Genomic DNA, 24,366 nt, shown 5'->3' with positions numbered 1-24,366 from the left:
GCCACACACACGGCCCCGCCCACCATCCTTCTCCAGCTACACGCGCACGATGATGACCTGCTCCGTCTCAAGGCTTTCAGTACCCTCCACGGGCTGAGGGCTTCCAGATTCCTCCCTCCAGGAAAGACTTCCCTCCGGCACCGCAGCTTAGCTACCCAACTGCCTGCCCAGCTTCTCCACATTGGGGCCCGGAGGCTGCAGTAAGCTTTCCCCAAAAGGACCACAAAGCAGGGGGCTTAAGACAACAGAAACGGATTGCCTTCTGGAGGCCGGGAGTGCAAGAGTAAGGTGTCAGCGGGGCTGGTTCCTCCTGAGAGCCCTTGGCTGTAGCAGCCTCCATTGTCACGTGACCATCTTCCCTGGGTGTCTGTTTCTCTTCTTTTAGAGATACCAGTCATTGGATTTAGGCCCATCCTAAGCCAGTGTGACCTCATCTTAACTTGATTACATCTGCAAACAACCCATTTCTAAATAAGGTCACATTCTGAGGTCCCAGGGGTTAGGATATGGGCATTTCTTTGGGGGGAACATAATTCAACCCATAACACCCCCTACACTAGACAGGAATCCAGATAATGTCTCACACTAGCACAGCACCCTCCCACAGTTCCTGTCACACTCAGGATCAAAGCCCAAATCCTTCACTGGCTTACTGATCCCACATGATTAGCCCCACCATGACTCTGCCCTCCTCAGCCCCTATCCACTCTGCCCCAGCCATGTTTGCCTCTTCGGTCTTCCCTGAACATCACAGGCATGCTCCTGCCTCAGGAACTTTGCACATGCTTTCCCCACCTCTACAACAGTCTTCCCCCAGATACCCACATGTATTCCAGTGCTGACTAGATGGCACCCCAGTGAGGCCTTCCCCATCTAGTCCATCCTCCAGTTACCGGCACAAAACCCTGGAGTCTTCTCTGCCTCTCACAGCTCACATCGGATCCATCAGGAAATCCTGTCAAAATGTATCTTAGAATCTATTTGATGACACTAAGCAGGTAATGGTAACTACTTTAGGTGTGACGGTGGTATTGTTCTTATGTTTCTTAGAGATGCACACTGAAATATTTACAGACGAAATTATGCGGTGTCTGGAATTTGGTTCAAAATAATGGGGGAACTCCTAGGTATCTACCTGAAAGAAATGAAAACCCATGTCCACACAGGAATGTTCACAGCAGCATTACTCCTAACAGCCAGAGTGGAAACGACCCAAATGTCCATCAAATGACGACTGGATAAACAAAACGTAGTCTCTCCATACACTGGAATATCATCCAGCCATAAAGTGAAATGAGGTACTTGGACAGACTGCAGCGTGGATGAACCTCAAAAATATGATGCTGGGACTTCCCTGGTGGCGCAGTGGTTAGAACTCTGAAGTCCCAATGCAGGGGGCCCAGGTTCAATCCCTGGTCAGGGAACTAGATCCCACAGGCATGTTGCAAGTAAGAATTCGCATGTCAATAGGGAGGGTGGGAGGGAGGGAGATGCAAGAGGGAAGAGATATGGGGACGTATGTGCATGTATAACTGATTCATTTTGTTATAAAGCAGAAACTAACACACCACTGTAAAGCAATTATACTTCAATAAAGATGTTAAAAAAAAAAGAATTTGCATGCCATGACTAAGGAGCCCACCTGCCACAACTAAGACCTGGTGCAACTAAATAAATAAATTTTATTTTGTAAAAAAACGTGATGCTGAGTGAAAGCAGCCAGACATGAGAGCCACACGGTGGATTCTACTCACAGGAGACGCCCAGAACAGGCAAACACAGACAGGAAGATGGGCACGTGCCCGGGTGGGGAAGATGGGACTGGGGAGTGCCTGCTCGTGGGGACGGGGTTTCTCCCTGGGATGGTGACAATGCTTTGGGAGCAGATGGAGGTGATGGCTGGACAACTCTAGGACTATACTAAAAACTACTGAATTCTACACTTTCAAGGGGTGAATTTCACGGTATGTTGAGTTTTATCCTGGAAAAGCTGTTGGAAAAAACTCCAGCCTGTGGCTCTACCACTTTCTCCAGGGACGGGCACTCAGCTATGCCCAGGTTTTTGCTGGGGTCACCGTCTTATCCCCATCACCTGTTGTCCATGTGCAAGAGTTTCTCCTACGTATACCTGGGGTGCAACTGATGAGTTGGGGGTGACCTAAATTTTCAACTTGAAGAGAAAATGCCAAATAGTTTTTCAAAGCAGTGGCACCAACTGATGCTGCCACCAGCAACAGGAAGCCATGGCCCCTCCAATACCCGCTACTGTCAGACTTGTCAGCTAGAAATAGGGCTTTGGCAGTGGCTCTGATCGCTACCATGAAGCCAGCATCCCATCATGTGAGCACGGGGCAGGCGGACGCTCTGAAGGCATCCTGAGAACAGCAGCCTTCTCCTTTTCATTTCTGTGCCGAGTACACCAGTTCAGGATTGTAGTGGCTTTACCGCTGGCCCCAAAGTGACATGGCCACGGCCTAACCCCCAGTACCTGTAAATGGGACCTGATTTAGAGACAGGGTCTCTCCAGATGTGACCAACTTAAGATGAGATCGTACTGGAGGAGGGTGGGCCCCTGATCCAGTGACTGCTGAGAACTACAAAAGACTCGGACACTCGAGCAAACTCTAGAGTGACTTCTTGCAGCCTAAGGTCACGACCCTGGGCCACCCAGCCCCCTTTTGAGTTCCTGTCTGAGAAAATAGGGCTGGCAAACGAGTGTACTGTTTGCTCCAGCCCACACCTGACCCAGCCCCCCACCATCCTCAGAGCCTTTCCTAAGAGGGCTCCCAACATGTGAATCCTTCCTCTGTCCCCCAGGAGTCTTCCTCGGGGACCTGAGAGCCATTCCTCGGAAACGGAATCCTCAGAAAGGACAGGGCCTCGGTCTGCCCGTGTCTGCCTGGGATGGAATGCTAACTTCCAGAGCTGACTCCCGGGGTGGACGCCGCTGACCTCACCACACTGACACTGACCCACCCCGCGTGGGTTTTCACTTGAGCCCCTGCTCGCTGCCCCCACCTCACTCTCCCTTCAAATCGCCAGCACCTCTGTGCCCATCAGAAGGGTGCTCAGCGCCTTCCCCTGCTGTCGGTAGTTACCAAACAAAACCCGTTTTTACCCCTTTACCTAATGGCCGGCTGAGCTGAGCTTTGACACCAGTGTCTTCATAAGAGGAGGAGAGATGCCCAGACACACGGGGAGAAGGCCACGTGACAGTGTTTGCAAAGCAAGGAACGCCAAGTCCTGCCTGCCAGCACCCGAGGCTGGGAGAGAGGCCTTGACCAGATCCTGCCCTCACGGTCCTCAGAAGGAACCAACCCTGCCCTCACCTTGATCTTGGACTTCCGGCCTCCAGAACTGGGAGACAATACGTTTCTGTGGCTTAAAACTACCTGGTTTGTGGTACTTTGTTACAGCAGCTCCAGGAACCTAACACACCTCCCCGAGGGCCCCCACCAGGCAGTCTACACCATCAGGGTGATTTGGGGTGGGGCCCCAGGCCACATGTACCAGCTTGACCTGCGGGGCGCAGAGACCCGGTAACTAAGGTCAGTCACGTGGGCGCCCCAGGCCTCCGGGACCGACCCCCACTCAAGTCCCCGGACTGCACCACTCAGGGGAGCTTCCCTGGTGGTGGTACCCGTGCGTGTCATCACACGTGGCCCAGCCTCTCCTGGATCCACCCTCTGTTCCTTTTATCTTTGCTGATTTCAACCTGCATCCCTCCTGGGTGACTAAGCCTAACGCCATGACCACAAGGACAATGGCTTTTCCCAACTCTGGGATCCCCCCCCCAACCCCGTGACCCCGAGCACAGTCCCTGCGGGTCCGGGGCGTGCGGCGGTGGCCCGCTACCTGCTGGCATATCTTGAGGCGCTCCACCTCCTGCAGGGCCTGCTCCCTCTGCCGGTGCAGCTCCCGCTTCTCCAGGCTCAGCCTCTCCACCAGGTCCCGGGCCTCCTGGAACTTCTGCATAAGGAAGGCCTTCTCTTCCCTCTGGCTGCCCTGGAAACGCTGCAGCTCCTCGCAGCGTTCCCGCAGCATCTGGTTGCTCTGGCGGATGGCGTCTGCAGAGGTGGCAGGGGGCAGGTGCACCCGGTGGCCGCGGCCTCCACCACCCCGCGGCCTCCACCACCCCGACAGCTTCCAAACACTCCCTTCACTTCACCAAGCGCTTTCGAAGTCAACTACGCAAATGACGTGCCCCCAGTGTCTCCAAGATATTAACCACGTCAGCTTCACTTAAAAGCATGTGTCCGGGAGTTCCCTGGTGGCCTAGTGGTTAGGATTCCAGGCTTTCACTGTCAGGGCGTGGGTTCAATCCCTGGTCAGGGAACTGAGATCCCACAAGCCGCATGGGGCAGCCAAAAAAAAAAGAGAAAAGCACATGTCAAATGCCACTTTCTTTGCAAGTGACTCTGGAACTCATCTGTCCTCTGCGTGGGTCAGAGGCGGGCCGCCCTGGGGCCCTGGATCACTCACTGCCTTCGGGATCAGACTCGGGGGCACAGCCACCAGAACAAACTTGCCCGTGGCACTGCTGGCCACAGACCTGGGGGGGGCGGACGAGAAGCCTTGGAGCAGGCCACTTAGCCACCTCTCTGAGCCTCACCATCCTCATGTACATGTTCAACGGGGACAAGCATACCCATCTCACAGGATGAGGAGGGTAAACAAAAAAGCAGCCAAAATGCCTGGTTTTCAAGACAACCTCAAGAACCAGTCCATCCTCCTTTCCCCAGGCAGTCAGCAAGGCTTAAGGAAAGGACAGCCACACACCTGGGGATGCCCCTGGCAGCAGAAATCCGTTGGGGGTGACAGAACTGACCCGTGGCATGCAAAGGTTCTAGCCACCACAGAGCTGGACAAGAGGGGGGCAGGCAGTAGCTTCAGGCCCCCCTCTGGTCAAAACCCCCAATGAGCTAACTGGTGCCTTCTGATGGAACATTCTTTCACTGGAACCACAGTGGCTCCTGAGCCTGGCTCCAAAGCCACCTTCTGCGCCCCACTGTCACCTGCCTCAGATTCCTCACCAGCCCCCACCAAGGCTCAGCTCAGCTCACACGCAACTTCTGTTTTTAACTGAGGTACAATTCACAGAACACCAAATTCACCATTTTAACTATTTTAAAGTATACAGTCATTCAGTGGCTATAGTATATTCACCAAGATGTGAACCCATCACCTCTATCTAGCTCCAGAACATTTCCATCCTCCAAAAGAAACCTCATATCCACTGGCAGTCACTTCCCCTCTGGCCCCGGACCCTGGCGCCCACTCATGCTTCTCTCTCTACACTCACCTCTCCTGGACACGCCACATCAATGGACTCCTATACCAGGTAGAAGCAACTTCTATGAAGCTTCCCCACAAATACTCCAAGCAAATCCTACGTCCTCCCTCCTGCCCCCTCCTCCATGGACATGATCACAAGCATCACAGGGGCAGACACCTTGGGCCCCGGGGGTTTGGACCAGGGCCTGATACACTGCGGCCGTATAAGCAGAAACGTGCAGAGCCCGAGCTCCCTGGGGGGCAGCTGGGGGTCCATGGTCCCTGTCCGGCCAGCCTGCCACACTCTCACCCCCGAGTCCCCTTTGCCAGAGTGCTGTCCTGGGGATGAGCAGACTACGCACATAGCTATGGAGGGTGAGCTGTCTCCCTGCCCCTCAACCTGGCTGCCAGCTCTATGTGGCCCCAACACAGTAGGACATTTGATGACATCTGGGGATATTGCTGCTTGTCTTAACTGAAGGGGTGCTATTGGCACCTCGTGGGTAGAGGCCAGGGATGCTGCTCAACACCCCACAGTGCCCAGAACAACCTCTAGATGTCTGAGAGCTGAGGGGGAGGACCCTGTCCTAAAGCAGGTAGGTCCCAGCCCTCTGTGCATGAATCAGGGCTGTCTCCAAAGCAGGCCAGCGCTCCAAAAGACCAAGCAGCCCCTAAGTGGCCGTTGACCACGCTGGACCCTTTCCATCCTGCAAGAGAAGGCGACTCATCTTCACAGAAGAAGAGACACAAATTCTGGGCACAAGTTTGGTCCCTGCCTGCAGGGCCTCAGCCAGCACCAGTCTCTGAGGCCTACAGGGCATGTGACTCGTCAGCACAGGGCCCCATGTGACATCCCATCACACCAGAGGATGCACTGTCCAGCACACGGGTGGGGGAGTGGCCCCATGACTGTGGCCTCCACTGCTTATGCCAACCTGCCAACCTGCCAACCAGCCTGCCAGCTTGGACAGTGGACGGCTGAGTGAAAACAACCAAGGCCCCGTCCTCTCGGATATGGTGTACACAAAGGCTGCGACCTTTATAAGCCCTGAGTTGCCAACAGGAACCAGGATGAAGCGAAAGTGGCCATGTGCCCCATCACTCCCCGTGACCCACCCGGGTAGTCTGTGCCCCCCATCTCCACCTGCAGCTCTGGGCTCGGCAGTGTAGAAGGTCCTCACAGCACAAAACACAAGAGTCTCACTGAGTGAGAAGCAGGGACGCCGCCTGGGCACCTGGGGCTACCATACCCAAGGAGGGGCATGCCAGAGGAGGAGCCCCTGGGGCACGACCACCAAGGGGGGAGGGCTGTCCCACTGGAAGTGGTCAGGAGTGGGTCACACCCCAGGGCAGCCACACCAGCTGAGGGGCACGATGCGACAGCCCCTGGGGCTTGGAAAAGCTGCCCCCATGCAGGTGAGGACATGGAGGGTGAGTGAGTGGGGGCTGTGATGGAGATGGGGAGGGGGCGGCCCGGAAAGTACTCGAACCCGGCCACCTGGGGGGTGGGTGCTGCTGGAGGACAGCCCTCAGCTCCGGTATCTTCGAGGAGTGGCCTGCCGGGCTCATGCCCCGCCCACAGGGCCTGGATGCCCCTTTTCCAAAGCAGCCCACTGGCCCCTCTCAGGGAGGCCACGCCCATTCCCAGAGCAGACCACAGCCCCTTTCTGGAGCAGGTCACGCTCCCTTCCCAGGATAGTCACGCCCCTCCTGGATAGCCAGTGCTTAATGACTGATCAGTACAGAGACACAAGGGGCCTGGCTGCGTTGGCCCAAGTGGGACAACGCAGAAGGGTCATTCCCGCTCCAGAGCTCCTTGTAGGGCTGGCCTGCACTGTGGCCCAGCTTCTCCCTCCGCCCTCCTCTGCTTCTTCACTGCCCTGCCCTGCCCTTCCCCTCCCCAGTGTTACTCCTAAGAGGACTCTAAATAAACGTCCTGCATGCCACTCTGTATCTCAAAGTCCACTTCCAGGGAATCCCACCTGAAACAAAAAGGAAGGGTGGCTGAGCTTGAGTCTCTAAGTGGCCCACCCCAGTCCCAGTCAATGCAGAGGCGCAGGTGAGTGGGATAATCCTTCCCCCAGCAGTGCCGGGTCCCCGGACATTTTACTCCACACACCCGCCATATCCCTCACCTCGGAGCTCTTGATTCTCCTCCAGACAGCGCTGGAAGGTCTCAGGAGCACCCTGCTCTGAAGGCAGGTGGAGCATGGCTGGCTTCCCCAGAGAAGACTCTTCACCCAGCACGTCCTGGTCCCCTGCCGGGCCGCCGCTAGGCTGCACCATCTCACACAGTGGACTCTTCCAGGGGGGCCTGCTCATCCAACACGTCAGGGTCTGAAACAGAGAGCCAGCAGAGGCGTCACATGAGGAGGCCTATGCAGAATTCTCCTACCCTGCAGGCTGGGGAGGAGTTCGGGTACCACACTTTAAGCAGAATGATGAGCACTGTGCCAAGCGGAAAAGGATGCTAAGAGGTGGCACATACTCCCATTCCAAAGGGAGGTACAGGCATTTATGTGGCGCTTGGAAAGGTCACGGTTCAGCACTGGTTGTAAACTGTGCCTAGCACTATCTCCAGGCTGTAACCTGAAGAACTTCACCAGAGAGGGGAAAGCACGGAGATTATTTTTGGAGGGAGGTGTCAGTGTGCCGGGAATCCTACCCCGACACATACACCTCCAAGCACGAGTGGAGGGTGCTGGCCCCTCACCTAGTGTACTGAGTGGAATGATGGCCCCCAATAAGGTATGTCCATGCCCTGACGCCCAGAACCTGTGACTGTGACCTGACTTGGCAAAAGGGTCTTTGCAGATGTAATAAAGTTAAGGATCTGGAGATGAGATCATCCGGGATGAGAGTGCCCCTAAATCCAATGGCAGGGTCCTTCTAAGACACGGAAGAGCAGAGACACAGACGCAGAGGAGAAGACACATGAAGATGGAGGCAGAGACGGGAGGGATGTGGCCACAAGCCAAGCGGCAGCTGGAGCCCCCAGAAGCTGGAAGAGGCAGGAAGAACCCTCCCCTGGAGCCTCTAAAGGAAGCACGGCCCTGCCAACACCTTGATCTCAGGCTTCTGGTCTCCAGAGCTGGGAGAGGATAAATTTCTGTTGTTTTCAGCCCCCTGGCTTGTGGACATCTCCTACAGCAGCCCTAGGAAATCCATACACCAAGTAAGAGGGGCTTCACTCAGAGCCTGATGAGTGTTCCCTGGACCTGAGGGGCCGAGGTGGACATCTAGCATCTGACATGTACTGAAGCATCTGAAAGTGGGAGCTGGGCTCACAGCCGAAGAGAGAGTGGCAGACACAGGCTGAGCTGTTTGCGTTCTCTTGTGAACTAGAGTACAGAGAGGGAGGCTATGCCGGACAGCAGCAGCCTGGAGCCCTTTTAAGTCCTGACCAAGAAGACTGACTACACGGAGGAGGAGGCCAATCCCAACAGAAGTTTCCAGGAGTAGGGCCTGAGCTTCAGCCAGAGACCTGAACACCGTGTGAGCTTGGACGTTTCACTATTACACTGACACTCACCTGAACACCCTCCTGACCCATCAGCAGTATCTGACGGATCGCTGATTCCTGATTCCAGAACAGCCCACTCTCCTGGCTCTCCTCCCACCTCACTGGCTGCTCCTGCTCAGGCTCTTTCACTGGACCATCCTCGTCAGCCCAGTCCTTCACGTGGTGGTGCCCAGGACTCTGTTCTGGGATCTTTTCTCTAACTCCAGTCACTCCAATACTAATTCCATCCAGACTCAAAGCTGTAACCCTCATCTTAATGCTGATGATACCCCAAATCACAACTCTTTCTTGAACTCCAAACTAACACATCAAACTCCACATCTCCACTTGGGTATCTAGTCATCCTCTCAAAACTAACGTCTCTAAAAGTGCACTCCTGACAGTCCCCAGAAGCCAGCTCACCCACGGCCTTCCTTATTAGCAGTTGATGGCAAATCCATCCTCCAGTTAGCAGGGACAAAACCTAGGAGTCCTTCTTGAGTCCTCTCTGCCTCTCACAGCTCACATCGGATCCATCAAGAAATCCTGTCAAAATGTATCTTAGAATTTATTTGATGATGCTAAGCAAATAATGGTAACTATTTTAGGTGTGATAGTGTATCGTGGTTATGTTTCTTTCAAAGTCACTTCTTAGAGATGCACACTGAAATATTTATGGACGAAATTACACTATCTGGAATTTGGTTCAAAATAATGGGGGAACTCCTAGGTATCTACCTGAAAGAAATGAAAACCCATGTCCACACAGGGATGTTCACAGCAGCATTACTCCTAACAGCCAAAGAGTGGAAATGACCCAAATGTCCATCAACTGATGAATAAACAAAATCTAGTAGGTTCCCACGCTGCAACATTATGCAAAGAGAAAGAAACAAGTCACAAAAGACCACATATTATATGATTCCATTTATGTGAAATGTCCAGAATAGGCAAATACATAGAGACTAGTGGATGCTTAGAGCTGGGGTAGATGGGGTGATGGGGGTGATGGCTAAAGTTTATGGGATTTCTTTTTGGAGTGATGAAAATGTTCTGGAATTAATGGTGATGGTTGTGCAAGTCTGTGAATATACCAGCAAACTGTACACTTTAAATGGGTGAATTTTAAGGTATGTGAATTATATGTCAGTAAAGCTATTTTTGAAAATAATAGAATACTGTGAGGGGTATAAATTAAACAAAAGTAGCCACAAGTTGGTAACTGTTGAAGCTGGGAAGTGGATACATTGGATTTACTAGACTATTCTTTCTACTTTTGAACATCTTTGAAATTTTACATAATAAAATGATCAGAGTACCATCGTCTCTCGCCTGGATTACTACAATAACCTCCTAACAGGTCACCCTGCTCCTACCCTTGCCCCCTACAGTCTGTTCTCCCCACTGCGCCAGAACAATCAGCCTAAAAGGTGATCCTGATCACATTCCTCTTCTACTCGGATCCCTACCATGGTTCCTCATTGCCCATCGCGTAAAACTCAAAGACCCTACAACCCGCCTACAAGGCCGTGCACTATCTGGTCCCCCATGGCTTCCACTCTAAGTACTCTCCCCTCGCTCACTCTACTCCAGGTATAGTGGCCTCCTTAATGAGTTCCTCGAACATGCCAGGATGGCCCATGCATCCTCAAGTCACAGAAATGATATGAGGTCCGGGAGACAGTCACCTTTTGAAAAGGAGCAAAATGAGGCACATGAGTTAAGATACTTAGCTGCCAAGTTATATTTGAGGCCTTTTTAAAGAACTTAACCTCAAATGCAGTCAAGTTTGATGAACAGAAAATGTCTCCGAACTAGAAGAGTCATTCACAAACTAGGGGTGTGGTCAGACTCCGCCGTGGTGGAGGAAGAAGAGGCAGAAACAGTCCCGCTCGCCGCTAAAGTAACCTGAGTCCTAAATCGGCCGGCCTCGGCCCCTGGTCTAGAAGCTGGCGCCAGAACCCGGCCGGGGCCCAACAGGAGGGGGAAGCCTGGTCGTCCTGGGGCGGGGGGGGTCTCGGAGGCGGCGGAACACCCACCGATGGTACCCTGTCTTCGGAGAAGAGGACCACACCTGTCAGCAGAGTCGGTCCGACGTGAGAAAGGCGGGAGTGGCGGGCCCCGAGCGCTCCTTGGACCCCGATGCTCCGAGAAAGCCCGGGTTCCGCGGTAGCCCTTCCCTTCTCCTGCTGCCAAATTCCCACTTCCGGCTTCCGGTGTCGTAGCTGTGGGATCCGGAAGTAAAACACTCAGGCCCCAACCCCGGCCGGCCGGCGAGTGGTATGAGGGAGGCTGCCTCAGACCGAAACCCGAGCCTGGCAGCCTCGGCTGGCCCTCAGGACGTTCCCCAGTAATATGCGTCGCGACCCGCATTCCCCCTTGTCTCTCCGTCGTTGGCATCCAGCCACGGGGCGCTTGGCCACCCCGCCCCCATTAGGGGAGGAGCCACGACGAGGCTATCATCTAATAGGGCCGGTTTGACCTGATCCGGCGACAGGTCCGGCGAGGGGACGGGGCTGCTGAAGGCCCCGCCCACAAACAAGGTCGAGGGGCGTGACCACGCGGCCGGCGGAAGTGGAGCCCTTCGCGAGGGCGCGGGACCTCCCAGGGCCCGCGAGAAAGCTGGACTATAGGGGCGGGGTCGGGCCGGGGATGGGCACGCGGGCGAGCAGCGGAGAGCAGCACGCGGACTCTCGAAGCATCGGGGACACGGTGCAGCGGCGGCGGGTAAAGGAGGCGGCTCGCAGCCCGGCGGCCAGCGCAGGTGCTCAAAGGGCAGGGCGGGCCAGGGCTGGGCCCTCGCACGGGGTCTGCGGGGAGGGGCGGGGTGGGGGGGGGGTCGACCTGGGATGCGCGCGCACCTGCCCGCCCCTTGGCCCTCCCCGCCCCTCGAGGGAGGAGCCTGCAGAGGCCCCACCCGCGCGTCTCGCCTGAGGCTGGTCAGCTCAGACCAGGTGCCCGCCCCCGCCGGTTAAATGGGCCGGCGGGGAGTAGCCCCCGGAAACTGCTGGGAACTCCGGGGCTGCGAGCGCGACAGGCGGCAGCGTCGAAGCACAGGTAACTGAGTGGGCGGTCGCGGTGCTGCGAGGCACTTTGATTTCCCATACTTGGGAACGGGGCAAAATCGAGAGGGTCTTAGCCGATCTCACAGTCCCCTGCATCCCCGCCCCCCCACCACACTGGACACGGGACTTGCCGGTGTCTCGCAGCGTGGCAGGAGGAGGGCTGGAGCTACACTCCATCAGCTGCACAATCTAGCATGCTCCAGCTCATTGTGGAGTTTCCGCCTGAATCCCGGGTGAGATAGTCTTAAGCAGGTCGTATGATGCTCCAGCAGGGTTTTATTCAGTCCCCCAGAGCGGAGGCCCTAGTAGGAACTCACTAATGCTTTGGGTAATTTTGTAACATACACCATGAAAGAAGGTTGCCCAGAGAGTACGGCCAGAGCCCAGGGCCAGCAGTTTCTAACCTCCCAAACATCCTGCTCCCCAGCCATTCACAGTGAGTGATTTCAATAATCAGGCACCAGCTAGGTGAGAGCCCAAAGGACCCCTCCAGAAAGGGGCCAGCTTCTCAATGCTCTTCCGTTCTCCTGCGTTGTTAACGAGTTTTTCTTCCAGCAGAGAGCATCATGGCAGGGCAGGTGGCTCTGAGCCGGACCCAGGTGTGTGGGATCCTGCGGGAAGAGCTGTACCAGGGCGATGCCTTCCATCAGGCTGATACGCATATCTTTATCATCATGGGTGCATCGGTGAGTCTCCCCCAGGCCCCACATCGTAGAAGCAGCAGACTTAGAGCATGACGTTGCTTCAGGTCCCTTCCCTTTAGGTGCCTGGGCTTTCCCAACTGATTGTCGTCGGGTCCCTCGGGCTCTGCTCGGTTGGGCTCTCGCTGTTGCCCTTGCTTATGTGCCACTCCTCCTGCCACCACCCAGTGTACACACACCGCGAGGCATTTCTGAAGTCCGTGTGCAGCCATTGACTGTGGACCTATGTCCTGGAGCTGGGAGGTCCTTAGAGACTGTCTGGTTGGACTTCCTCCTCCACAGGGAAAACTGAGATGCAAACAGGGGAAGTGATTCATTCTGGCAGTATGTTTTCCAAACCTGTTTCTGACTTGACAGATGTCCCACAGTTAGATCCAGAGGTAGGATTCGAGGCCAGATCTCTACCTTATCTCTACCATCAGGTTCCCTGAGGAAAAACACTCAACCTTTCTTGAAACACCATCTCTTTGCCCCAGCTTCCAAGGCCTGCTGAGGAACTGAGACCAGCCCCATTGTCTAACCAGTGGAACTGCCACTTTGCTCTGATCAGAAAGGCCACAGAGTAGAAGCAAAGGCAGAAGTAAAGCACACTGACCATACGTGATGAGGGTGGGGGAACAGGAGAGGGAGGGGGGGTCCTCGGAGAGCCATGACCCCTGACTGAAGCACTCTCCCCACGTGCCGTGTGGAAACAAGATCTACCCAGTGGTAAGACGTGAGCAGGGGCTGGGGAGCTGTCAGGGTTTCATCTCAAAGTGAAAGTGGTCCCTTTTCTCTTTTCACTTTTCACCGCGGACTTGACCAAGAATCTGCTACCCATGATATGAGCATCTTTGCTGGTAACTTATTATATAAACCTCAGGCGAGAGTTCTACCCAAACTAGTCAGCTCTTGACGGGGCAGACATTGTCTCTTTGTGACTTCCACACCACTGTCCTCTCAGCTCTGGAGGAACTCGGTTTTTCGTTAATGTGTCGTAACACGCCACCGTGCTTTGCAGAGCCTGCTTCCTGCCAGTTTTGTGATTCTGTTCAGAACTTGGAAAAGCGAGCCAGAATGCAGGGCTCTGCCAGTGGGAGGGAAGGAAGGTCACCCCAAACACTGTCCCCTGACCCCCTGTCACCCAAGACTGGGGGGTGCCCAGGAGGAGCACACGGAGCAGGCCTAGCCCCCACCCTGGCCCCAGCCTTATCCCCTTAGAGGAGCCAGAAACCTTAACACCTGGGACTTTGTCCAAGAAATAGTTTGGGGGAGAAAGGAACTCAGGATTATCTTTCCTCCTTCCCCCCCCGCCCCGTCCCCATACCAGCCTGTCACAGGATGCTCCAATAGAGGGTCCCAGGCCTCAGTAAATGGCATATGACCCCAGGCCCTCAACACTTAGATACCTCATTCAGAGCATCCAAGTTTGCTCTGTGGCCTGGGGCAGGTATCTTTCCTTCTCTGAACCTCATTGTCTCCACTTAGCAACTGAGGTTTTTTGAAGCAAGTGCGTAGGGCCCTGGGGCTCTGCGGCTCTGCTGAGCTGATTCTGTGACTCCACTGCCTTCCTGTGGGATGGCCTTGGGCTTAGGCAACTTTGTTTCTTTGCCAACAGTAGGGTTCCCCTTTGCTCTCCTCTGCTGTGGGAGCCATAACCAGAGGCTTCTAAAGCAGAAGTGGGAAGTGCCGCTCCAGCAGGGTGGAGTGGGGGAGGAGGAGGGTCCTTGAGGAAGAGCCCTTGTGTATTTCTCCCTCCTCCTGTTCCGGGTGCGGGGGGTGTCCCTGCATGGGCAGCACCTAGAAGAGCTCCCACCCAGCCCAGCTGGGAGGCTTCCTCCCCCCTCCCTCCCCCCTCCTTCCCCCTCCTCGTGGGAACTGTGCTGGGGGCCAGAACCCAAGGTGAGTTCATGTGACAGCAGACACTGCCAGGCCTTCATGTTCCCAGGCCACGGAACAGAGCCTTCCTCCCAGAAGGACGAGCGGCCGCAGAGCTCCTGGGGCGGGCTGCGCTGCGGGGCTGTCCTCTGCCCCCTCTTCTCCCTGGGCCGCTTACCCAGCCGTCGCCCACGTGCCCAGCTTCCTTCCTGGGGCGTCCTGAGGCTGGCTCGTGGACTTACCGATGGGCGTTCAGCCACTCGCCTCTCCCTGCTCTGAGACCACTATCTCCCTTCTCAGGACTCCCACCCTCGGCTGGGAAGGGAGTGGAGGTACTTACTGTCCCAGTCCAGAGAGCTCTGGAATGAAAGAGCTCAGTTCCTCCTTATAGACCAGCACTGGGAGAGGAACCTGGGGCCTGGCACGTCATATGTATCCTCTCCCAGGCTGGAGCCACTTTCCCCCCACAGTGGACGGAGAGAGCAATCGGGGCAAGAGAAAGAGAACAGGACTGGGAGCCCCCTCGGGCAGGGTTGGCTCACTGCACGGTCCTCAGCACGTCCCTCGCCTCTCTGGGCCTCGGTTTCCCCACCTGGACCACGAGGGCCGTGGGCTCGATGGGTGCTCAAGTCCCATACCAGTGATGGGCCCGTGCATGGCATGACCTGGCAGCCTCACCCTCCCTCTCCTCGGGGTGTCTCTGGGCTGCCTCCCCTCTCAGGGCGATAAGATTCTTGCTGTGTCATGATGACTCTGGCACTCCCCCAAAGGCCTGATGATTCATGAGCCCCAGGGAGTAGGAGGGAGGCCCTTTTGTTGGTTTTGCAGCCCAGCCTGCCTCAGCAGCCCCAGGGTCTCACCCCAGTGGCTGGGATCCAGCTGGGCCCCAGCAGAGCTGTGCTCCACCCCGGGACCTGGGCGATCCTTGACCTGGGTGGCCCTAGTGGGACAGGGATAGCCCACCCCTCCCTGGCCTCCAGCTGGCAGCTAGCCTCTGCATTCTCTGCTGCGCCCCTCCACCCTAAAAGCCTCCGAGACTGAGACCGAGGGTTTATAAAACTGGAGACTGAGGTCAGACCTGGGCGGTGACGGGCAGGTGGCGGCCCACAGCCCTTTGCTGACAGCTGGAAATGTGAATCAGGTACTGCTTCTCCTGCTACATCACCATGTGTCCCCAGGCACGTCCCTCCCCGCTGTGGTCCTCGGGAGCCCCATCATCACCCCCACTATGCGCAGCATGCTCTCTTCCCACAGTGGTTCTGGCAGGGGAGTCCAGCCCAGGCTGGTGGGGAGGGTGGGCCTCCCCAGGCCCCTGCCCCCCACTGTCCTGGGTCCTACCTTGTCCTTCCGTCGGGTGACCGGAGCCCGACAGGCCACTGGTCGCAGGGCTGAGCTGAGCAGGCGAGCAGGTTCTATCGCTAGTTAATCCCAAAGGGGCCAGCGACAGCAGTGGGGTGCGGGGCGCCGTGAGTCAGGACACTGGGCCCGGCGGGCAGCCTGCTGGAATTTGATCGGAAGCAAACATTCCACTTGGCCAGGAAGGCGGGAGGTGGCTGTGGGCCGTGGTGCTGGTCGTTTCTCCTGGCCAGTCCCTGACAAGCCCGGGAGCAGGCGGGGCCCATCGAGCCCTGGGAACCAGAGTGGAGTCTCCCACCGGCCCGGTCCCAGTGATGGAGAAGCAGGAAGCGGGCGCCGATGGGCCCTAGGAAGAGGGGGCCCGCAGTTGGGGGCTGCTGGGCTCGGGGGCAGCTCGAGGCCCCGGCTGGGGGTCGGAGCCGGACCTTGATGCGCTGCTGTCTCCGTGGCTCCTGTGGAAGGTGGCAGGCACGTGGGGGATCAGTTCTGAGCAGTTGGTAAGACATGGGCAGGGGCTGCAGCACGGGGAACCCTGGCTTGGGAACCGCCCACTTCGGGCCGTCGGGGTCCCGGTGGAGCCTGGATGTGGTGACCTGGAGTGGAACAGACACCTGGGCTTGTCTGCATGCAGAGGTCAGCTCAGCCCGGGAGTTGGAGGCCGAAGCCAAGGACAGGAGGAACGCGAACGTTTGAGTCTCATAAGTGGCCCGCCCCAACCTCCACCGCCACCCAGGAGCCCCCCAAGTGCCTTCCTAACTTCCTGTCTAGGGGGCAGGGATTTTAATCAGGTTGGAATTGCTTCACTTCTGGTCACACGGCTTCTGTTCTGCACTGGTTCATAGAACCCGTCCAATGGTTACGTGGCTCCTAAGGTCATTTTGCCGTGAAGATTTGGGTCCTTATCCCTGGAGGTGGTTTTCCTGCCCAGGGTGAGTCCAGCACCTCTGCCTAGCGGCCCTCCCTGATTACAGGGCGGGCGCATGAAAGGGTGGCCTGCTGTGCCCCGCAGGCTTCCTCTGCCCCCCAGGCCATGCCCTCACTGGAAGCCTCTTCCACCTGAGTGGAGAATTCCTTTGTCAGGTCACCAAATTAACACATGTTGCCATGGCTACGGCGACTGAACTGGAGTGGAGAGAAGGGACTTTTTAGTGAGTCTTCTGTCACCTTCGTGGGATGACCATATTGTCGCCCACAGTTGCTGTGTGTTCATACCCTCGCTGTTACTTTGGAAAGTTTCACGCGGACACAAGTCAACAGACGAGTGCTATGAGCAGCCAGCACCCCGCTCCCCAGTCACCTCAGGTTACCCAGGCCCCAGTCTTTTTATTTTTAGGCAAAATTTGTACACGTTGAAAGGTACCCATTTTCACTGTACAATCAGTTACACACCTTTATTAGCAAAGAGGATGTTCCCACCTCCCCAGGAAGTCCTTGGGCGGCAGTCCACCTCCTGCTCTGGAACACCATGGCTGTCACTTCCATCACGGTGCAACCATTTTGCCTTTTCTAAAGCTTCACTTAAATGAACTCAGGGTATTTAGTCTTGTGTCTGGGTCTGGGGCTTAGCATTATGGTTTTGAGATTCACATGTGCTGGGTGGGTCACTGGCTCATCCCTTTTCTGTTTGTTTTTATTTTTGTTTTGGCCTCGTGCACAGCTTGCAGGATCTTAGTTCCCCGACCAGGGATCGAACCCAGGCCCCCTGAAGTGGAAACAGGAACCCTAACCCTAACCACTGGCCCGCCAGGGAATTCCCCCGGCTCACCCCTTGATGTTGCTTGTCCATCCCCTGTTGATGGATTTGAGCCTTTGGGTGGATTCATCTTCTTGTTTTTCTTTTTTTCTATTCACCTTCTTAGTAGTGTATTATGGTGAACAGGAGTTTCTAATTTTGCTGAAACCTTCATTTATCCGTTTTTCTGGTTACTACTTTCTGTGTCTTAAGAAGTCTGTTTCTACTCCCATCTGTTGATTTTTTTAAATCTAGCAACCTTGCTAAAATCTCATTAATTGTAATAATTTGCCTGTAGCTTGCTTTGAGGTGGTTTTCTTTTAATGGACAGACTGCCAGCTCCAAAGAGGGCCAGCGTGGCTCTTCCTTTCCCGTCCTCACGTCTTGTCTGCTCCCTGCCTGCCGCTGTCAGGGCTTCTGGTGAGGCATTGAATAAACAGCCAATGGCAGGCACTCTTTTCTTGCTCCTGGCTGTTTAAAGGGGATTATTTCAACATTTCCCCACAATATATGATGTTTATGAGGGTTTTTATAGGTGCTGTTTATCAAGGTAAGGAAGTTCCCTTTTATTCCTAGTTTGGTAAGAGGTCCTATTGTGATAGATGTTGATGTCTGGAACACTTTATCTACATCTGGTGAGTTTAGCAAGGTTGCTAGATTGAAAAATCAAAAGAAGTAGATAGATTTCTTACAGCTTTTTTTCCTTAATCTGTTAATGTGGTGAATTTCAGTGATTTTTTTTTTTTTTTTTTTTTTTTTTTGCTTTTCAGCATCAAACCAACCTTTCGTTTGCAGGATGACCCCAACTTGATTCTGACATATTCCATTTTTGACGTTGCAGGATTGGGTTTGCTGGTATCTTCTGCAGAAATTTTGCATCTGCATCTGTGTACATGGATGAGATGGGCTTGGGGCCTCCTGTGTGCATTTCTCAGAGGTTCCAGCCACAGGGTTCTGGGACCCCATCACATGGCTCAGCAGGTGCTTCCCAGGCAGGCTTTGCCTCAGTCTGGTGTTCTCTCTTCCTGGGAGACCCGCTGGCACAGCTTTCTGTGCCAGGATCAGGGCAAGGCTTGTCTTGGTGGGAAGGCTGTGGCTGCAATCCTGTCTCCTTAATAACCATTGCCTGCTCAGGTCCCTTGCTCCCTTTTGGTATATTGGATTTTTCTAGAAATGTGTCCATTTCATGTAAGTTGTCAGACATGCAGTAAGGTTGTTCATAAACCCCTCTTCTGTCTGTCCCGTCAGTAGTTTTTTCCCACTGCACTCCTAATTCTTGGTGCCTGTTTAAAAAGCAGTCTTGGGACTTCCCTGGTGGTGCAGTGTTTAAGAATCCACCTGCCAATGCAGGGGACACGGGTTTGAGCCCTGGTCCAGGAAGATCCCACATGCCGCAGAGCAACTAAGCCCGTGCGCCACAACTACTGAGCCCTCGAGCCACAACTGCTGAAGCCTGTGCTCCACAACAAGAGAAGCCACCGCAATGAGAAGCCCGCGCACAGCAACCAAGAGTAGTCCCCACTCGCTGCAACTAGAGAAAGCCCATGCACAGCAACGAAGACCCAACGCAGCCAATAATTATTTATTTTATTTTATTTTTTTTTAAAAACCAGTCTTGCCAGAAGGCTGTCTGTTTTATTTAGTCTTTTTCAAACACCGACTTTTGGCTTTCTGATCTTTTCTTTTGGTTGGTTTTCCATTTTATTCATTTTTTACTTTTCATTGTTCCCTACCTTGTAATTTGTCTGGCTTTAAAATTCTGCTGTCCTGGGCCTCCCTGGTGGCGCAGTGGTTGAGAGTCCACCTGCCGATGCAGGGGATACGGGTTCGTGCCCCGGTCCGGGAGGATCCCATATGCCGTGGAGCGGCTGGGCCCGTGAGCCATGGCCGCTGAGCCTGCGCATCCGGAGCCTGTGCTCCGCAACGGGAGAGGCCACAACAGTGAGAGGCCCGCATACCGCAAAAAAAAAAAAAAAAAAATTCTGCTGTCCTTTTTCTAACTTCTTCAATTGAATTCTGAGCTCATCAGCTTCCAGCCGTTCTTTTTTGCTAACCTAAGCATTTAAGGTCATGTCTCAGTTTTGATGTGTGCTACTTCCACTGCCATTTGGTTCCAGGGAATTTACGGTTTCCTTTAGCCCGTGAGCTGTTTAGAAGCGGGCATCTTGTGTTGGCTTTGGTTCTGCCTGCTCGGCCAGAGACTGGGGTCTGTGGATCGTGCAACCAGCGGGTTGGTGGTTGCCTCCTGGCTAGCACGATGTCTGTTTGCCTTTAAGTGCCCCCGGCAGTGTGCGAGCACTATCGGGTCAGGGTCAAGGGCTAGGCTGGGCTCTAGTTCAAGCTGCTCAGGCTATACACGGGGGCAGGACAAGGGCACCTGGGTGTCCTGGGGGGAGATGATCTAGGGCAGGTCCTCAGCTCCTAACCATTCCTGTTTTCTCTGCCACAGGGTGACCTGGCCAAGAAGAAGATCTACCCCACCATCTGGTAAGCTTGTCCCCCCACTGCTCACTGCCCCCCGCAGCCCTCTTGCCCTCGCCCTCGCCACAGCCGTGCTCTGCCCTCAGGTGGCTGTTCCGGGATGGCCTTTTGCCCGAAGACACCTACGTCGTGGGCTACGCCCGCTCCCGCCTCACAGTGGCTGACATCCGCAAGCAGAGCGAGCCCTTCTTCAAAGTGAGTGGCTTCTGGGGTCTCCATACGTGCCATACCCCCCTCCCATCGCAGATGCCCTTCCTCCCTCCCCCCAGGCCCAGCCTTTCCCCCCTGTGCCGGGACCACTTCCTCCCTAGTGATCCTCAGCCTGGCACTCCTCCCCACCTGCTCCCACCGCTTCCTTGATGCCAGCCTGAGACCCCTGTTTCCCAGCCCCCTCTGACTTGGGCTCACCAGGTCCTCCCCACTGTACCCTGCGGCCCCTCCACCATGCAAATGCTGCATGCCTGACTTTTCTCAACATACCGTACTTTGGTGGAATGACTTTGGAGAGAGATCTTTCTCCCACATCAAAGTTTCCTGAACTCTGGCTTCCGTCTTAGGTCACGCGGCCCCCGCCCCCATGGGTGTGCAAAGCCAACGAGATGGGAGTGAACCCAGTGCAGGGCTAGGATGGCTGACTTCTCAGGAAGCCCACCCTGCCTATGGAATCAGGGAGGGAGGGAGGGGCCGGGCCGACATCCTTGTGTCCGTATTTTCTAGGCTGCCCCGGAGGAGAAGCCCAAACTGGAGGAGTTCTTTGCCCGCAACTCCTACGTGGCCGGCCAGTACAATGATGCAGCCTCCTACGAGCGCCTCAACAGCCACATGAACGCTCTCCACCAGGGGCCACAGGCCAACCGCCTCTTCTACCTGGCCTTGCCCCCCACTGTCTATGAGGCTGTCACGAAGAACATCCACGAAACCTGCATGAGCCAGACGTAAGGCTGCTCTTTCACCCTCCCTCCCTGCCTTCTGGGCCGACCTAGGGAGTCTGAAAAAGATAGATGTCCCGTGTTTGTTCTTGCCATGAATTAGGTCTCCAAAGAAGGGAATGGGAGTAAGAGTAGTTCTCTAACAGCCTTTACTGAAAATGCTACCACGCGTGTTTACCGTCCAAATCCCCCATATGCAATCCCGTTGTCCCTGGCAGCAGTCCCGGCTAGCACCACAAGGTGGCAGTGTTGCTCCACGAAACTCTTGCTGCCGGTTGCTTACTCTAGCTTTCGGCGTTTCCCAGGATCCCTTCGACCAGCACCAGAGGGCGGCGTTGGTCCACGGGAACCCTGCTGCCTGTGCCGCAGCAGCTCAGCGCTCTGTTGTTTTTCCAAAGCCACGGCCATGTCGGTTTCACTTTGTCCCACATTAACTCTCCGTGAGGAACAAGGGGTCTTTCCCCACATTAAAACCCACGGAGGTGGCTCTGCTTTTGGCATCCCCTCCCCGTTTTCTCACTAGCTCGCGGCCACTCCTGACCCTCGGGGACCAGGAGGGAGCAGAGCCGACCAGTGGCGCTCCTTCCAGCCACCGGCCAGTCAGCCCGGAAGGCTTCTGAGGAGGCTTTGAGCGTGGCGCTGAGGGCTGGGAAGGAGAGCAGGTGTTCTCCGTGCTGAGGCCGGGGGAGGGCCAGCCCGGTAGATCTTCGCTGGCTCATCTCACCGCAGAGTGGCGGCAGGGAGGCTCTGCCCCCACTCCCTGGGGAAGGGGCTGTGGAAGGGGATGAGGGTCTCAGCCCTGGTCCCCAGGGAGGGTGTGGGAGTGACGCAGCTCTGGCTTCCCGCAGAGGCTGGAATCGCATCATCGTGGAGAAGCCCTTCGGGAGGGACCTGCAGAGCTCCAACCGGCTGTCCAACCACATCGCCTCCCTGTTCCGCGAGGACCAGATCTACCGCATCGACCACTACCTGGGCAAGGAGATGGTCCAGAACCTTATGGTGCTGAGGTGCGAGCGGGGCCAGGGCTGGGCGCTGGGGGGCCCTGCTGCTGCCCCCTCGGACGCCCACCAGCCTTCACCCTGCCCCTCCTGCAGGTTTGCCAACAGGATCTTCGGCCCGATCTGGAACCGGGACAACATCGCCTGCGTCATTCTCACCTTCAAAGAGCCCTTTGGCACTGAGGGTCGTGGGGGCTACTTCGATGAATTTGGGATCATCCGGTGAGAGCCTGGTTCCCCTTCCTGGGAGATCGGGGGGACGGGCATCCCGCCACCCTGCAGGGTTGCCTCTTCCTGTTTTGGCAGCAGGAGTGTCTGAGCAGTCAGGAGTGGTCACGGTCTTCTTCCTTGCCTTAAGGGGACCTGGCAGACACGGGGGATCAGGAAACAAGCCCAGTTTAAGGCCCTGAGCCCCCAGAAGCTGGCCAACAAGGAGGGGCCTTAGCTCACTGTCTGCTCCTTCCTCCCACCAGGGATGTGATGCAGAACCACCTCCTGCAGATGCTGTGTCTGGTGGCCATGGAGAAGCCCGCCTCCACCCACTCGGATGACGTCCGAGATGAGAAGGTGGGTGGAGGTGTGCCCTCCCAGGCCCCGCCCCCTTCCGCAGCAACCAGTCCTGAGCCCGAGGTGTCTTGTCCCAAAACTGACCTTCTAGGCCTCAGCTTCTCCTTCAGAAACAGTGAGGGTGGGCTGAGGTGGCCCCAGAGGGCCCTTGCGTGACGGAGCCTCCTGACTATCTGGGCCATTCACCCGTCCAGGAAGGCCACCCCTCGGAGTCACATGGTTCCTGGCGCCTGCTGTCCTTGTTACCCAAGGGTCCCCTCTCCCTGGCTCTTTTCCAGGTCAAGGTGTTGAAATGTATCTCAGAGGTGCAGGCGAGCAACGTGGTTCTGGGTCAGTATGTGGGGAACCCCAACGGAGAGGGAGAGGCCACCAAAGGGTACCTGGATGACCCCACAGTGCCCCATGGGTCCACCACGGCCACCTTTGCGGCTGTCGTCCTCTACGTGGAGAACGAGCGGTGGGACGGTAGGTGATGCCGCCAGGCCCGCGGTGGTGGGACCTGGCCCCCTCATCCACCCGAACGGCCCCCCAAGGTTGGCCTTGTCCCCCCAGGGGTGCCCTTCATCCTGCGCTGTGGCAAAGCCCTGAACGAGCGCAAGGCCGAGGTGCGCCTGCAGTTCTGCGACGTGGCCGGGGACATCTTCCGACAGCAGTGCAAGCGCAATGAGCTGGTGATCCGCGTGCAGCCCAACGAGGCCGTGTACACCAAGATGATGACCAAGAAGCCTGGCATGTTCTTCAACCCCGAGGAGTCGGAGCTGGACCTGACCTACGGCAACAGATACAAGGTGGGTGCCCGCCTGCGGGGAGGGGGTGGCGGCCAGGGCTCCAAGGGGCGTGCGCCTCAGTGACTCCCTCCCGCCTGTCCGCTGGCAGAACGTGAAGCTCCCCGACGCCTACGAGCGCCTCATCCTGGACGTCTTCTGTGGGAGCCAGATGCACTTCGTGCGCAGGTGAGGGGCGGCCCTCCCTCCCTCCTTCCCCACCTCCTTCCCTCTGGGCCGCCACCCGCCCCATCGCCGCCCCCTGTCCCCTCAGTGACGAGCTGCGGGAGGCCTGGCGTATCTTCACTCCTCTGCTGCACCAGATTGAACGCGAGAAGGCCCAGCCCATCCCCTACGTCTACGGCAGGTGTGGGGGGCGGGCAGGGGGAGGTGATGGGGGTGATGGGGGAGGGAGACTCTGGGGCTCAGGGTTTCTTCACCTCTCCCCCCGACCTGTCCCCCTCCCAGCCGCGGCCCTGTGGAAGCGGACGAGCTGATGAAGAGAGTGGGCTTCCAGTACGAGGGCACCTACAAGTGGGTGAACCCGCACAAGCTCTGAACCTGTGCCGGGCCCACCCCCGCCCCGCCTCTCCGTGCTCCCCCGCTGCCCCCCCCGCCCCCGCCTGACCCACCTCGGGAGGACCCGCCTCTGGAGGACTCGGGACCACAGCCCTTAGCCTCACATTCCCGCCCGGGCTCGAGCCACGCCACCCGCCCCTGGGCCCAGTCTCATTCCTCTGCCACCCAGCACTGTGACCGTCCCCGCCTGAGCCAGCCTCTGTCCCCCAGACTGAGCCCCGCTGGAGGAAGGAGAAGGAGGGTTGCAGTTGTGGGCAGCAGGGGGGCAAGGTCCTCGGAGCGCAGGGGAAGGGGGCAGGCGCGGCCCAGTCTCAGTGCCACTTGACATTCCTGGCTCCCCACTGGAAGGGACCTCTGTGCTGGAAGGGCCCAGCAGCGCACCTGTGTCAGGCCTCCCGAGTGGCTCTCTGCCCCCGCCAGCTCCCGCGGCCACCCTAACTCAGCACTCCACGGCCGCCCCATCTCACCCCACCCTCAGGTGGTGCCCTCGCCACCGGAAAAGCAGAAGCGGCAGGTGGGATGCCCCAGCTCAGTCCCCTGCCATTAAATCCGCAGACAGGC

At 56.5% G+C, this 24,366-nt stretch overlaps 2 protein-coding genes across 14 annotated transcripts in view; one reads left to right on the top strand and one right to left on the bottom strand.

The window, feature by feature from the left end:
- The window catches only part of IKBKG (inhibitor of nuclear factor kappa B kinase regulatory subunit gamma), a 25,187-nt gene extending 9,353 nt beyond the window's left edge, over positions 1-15,834 (bottom strand). For 6 of the 10 annotated variants that reach the window (XM_082610248.1, XM_082610253.1, XM_082610255.1 and 3 more), the window contains exons 1-3: positions 10,851-10,960; positions 7,410-7,611; positions 3,856-4,067 (exon numbers count right to left, since the gene is read on the bottom strand). In XM_082610248.1, coding sequence (XP_082466374.1) covers positions 3,856-4,067; positions 7,410-7,596 — 399 coding nt within the window. In that variant the 5' untranslated portion in view covers positions 7,597-7,611; positions 10,851-10,960. Of the gene's footprint in view, positions 1-3,855; positions 4,068-7,409; positions 7,612-10,815; positions 11,002-15,737 lie in introns of those variants that run through there. The other 4 variants (XM_082610249.1, XM_082610256.1, XM_082610257.1 and 1 more) reach the window with 4 other exon arrangements.
- Positions 11,400-24,366, top strand: G6PD (glucose-6-phosphate dehydrogenase). Of its 4 annotated transcripts, none has more exons than XM_082610242.1 (13): positions 11,400-11,540; positions 12,400-12,527; positions 19,937-19,974; positions 20,055-20,163; positions 20,686-20,903; positions 21,746-21,904; positions 21,992-22,117; positions 22,369-22,462; positions 22,741-22,927; positions 23,015-23,250; positions 23,339-23,415; positions 23,501-23,593; positions 23,695-24,366. In XM_082610242.1, the coding sequence occupies exons 1-13, from the start codon at positions 11,429-11,431 to the stop codon at positions 23,783-23,785; spliced, it is 1,668 nt and encodes a 555-aa protein (XP_082466368.1). In that variant the 5' UTR covers positions 11,400-11,428; the 3' UTR covers positions 23,786-24,366. The 4 variants fall into 4 exon arrangements, with proteins under 4 accessions (XP_082466368.1, XP_082466367.1, XP_082466370.1 ...); XM_082610241.1 differs by having other exon boundaries at positions 12,397-12,527; XM_082610244.1 differs by lacking the exon at positions 11,400-11,540 and adding an exon at positions 11,727-11,833.

The sequence above is a fragment of the Mesoplodon mirus genome, assembly GCF_964341445.2.
Source record: "Mesoplodon mirus genome assembly, chromosome: X".
NCBI lineage: Eukaryota > Metazoa > Chordata > Mammalia > Artiodactyla > Ziphiidae > Mesoplodon > Mesoplodon mirus.
The sequence above is the reverse complement of the archived record's forward strand: the minus strand, read 5'-3'. Positions and strand labels throughout refer to the sequence as shown.

Excerpts from the sequence above, each read along its gene's own strand:
- G6PD (XM_082610241.1), top strand. The coding sequence starts at position 11,429 with ATGGGCACGCGGGCGAGCAGCGGAGAGCAGCACGCGGACTCTCGAAGC. Across the intron at positions 19,975-20,054 it reads AAGATCTACCCCACCATCTG|GTGGCTGTTCCGGGATGGCC; the intron begins GTAAGCTTGTCC and ends CTCTGCCCTCAG. Across the intron at positions 22,463-22,740 it reads ATGACGTCCGAGATGAGAAG|GTCAAGGTGTTGAAATGTAT; the intron begins GTGGGTGGAGGT and ends GCTCTTTTCCAG.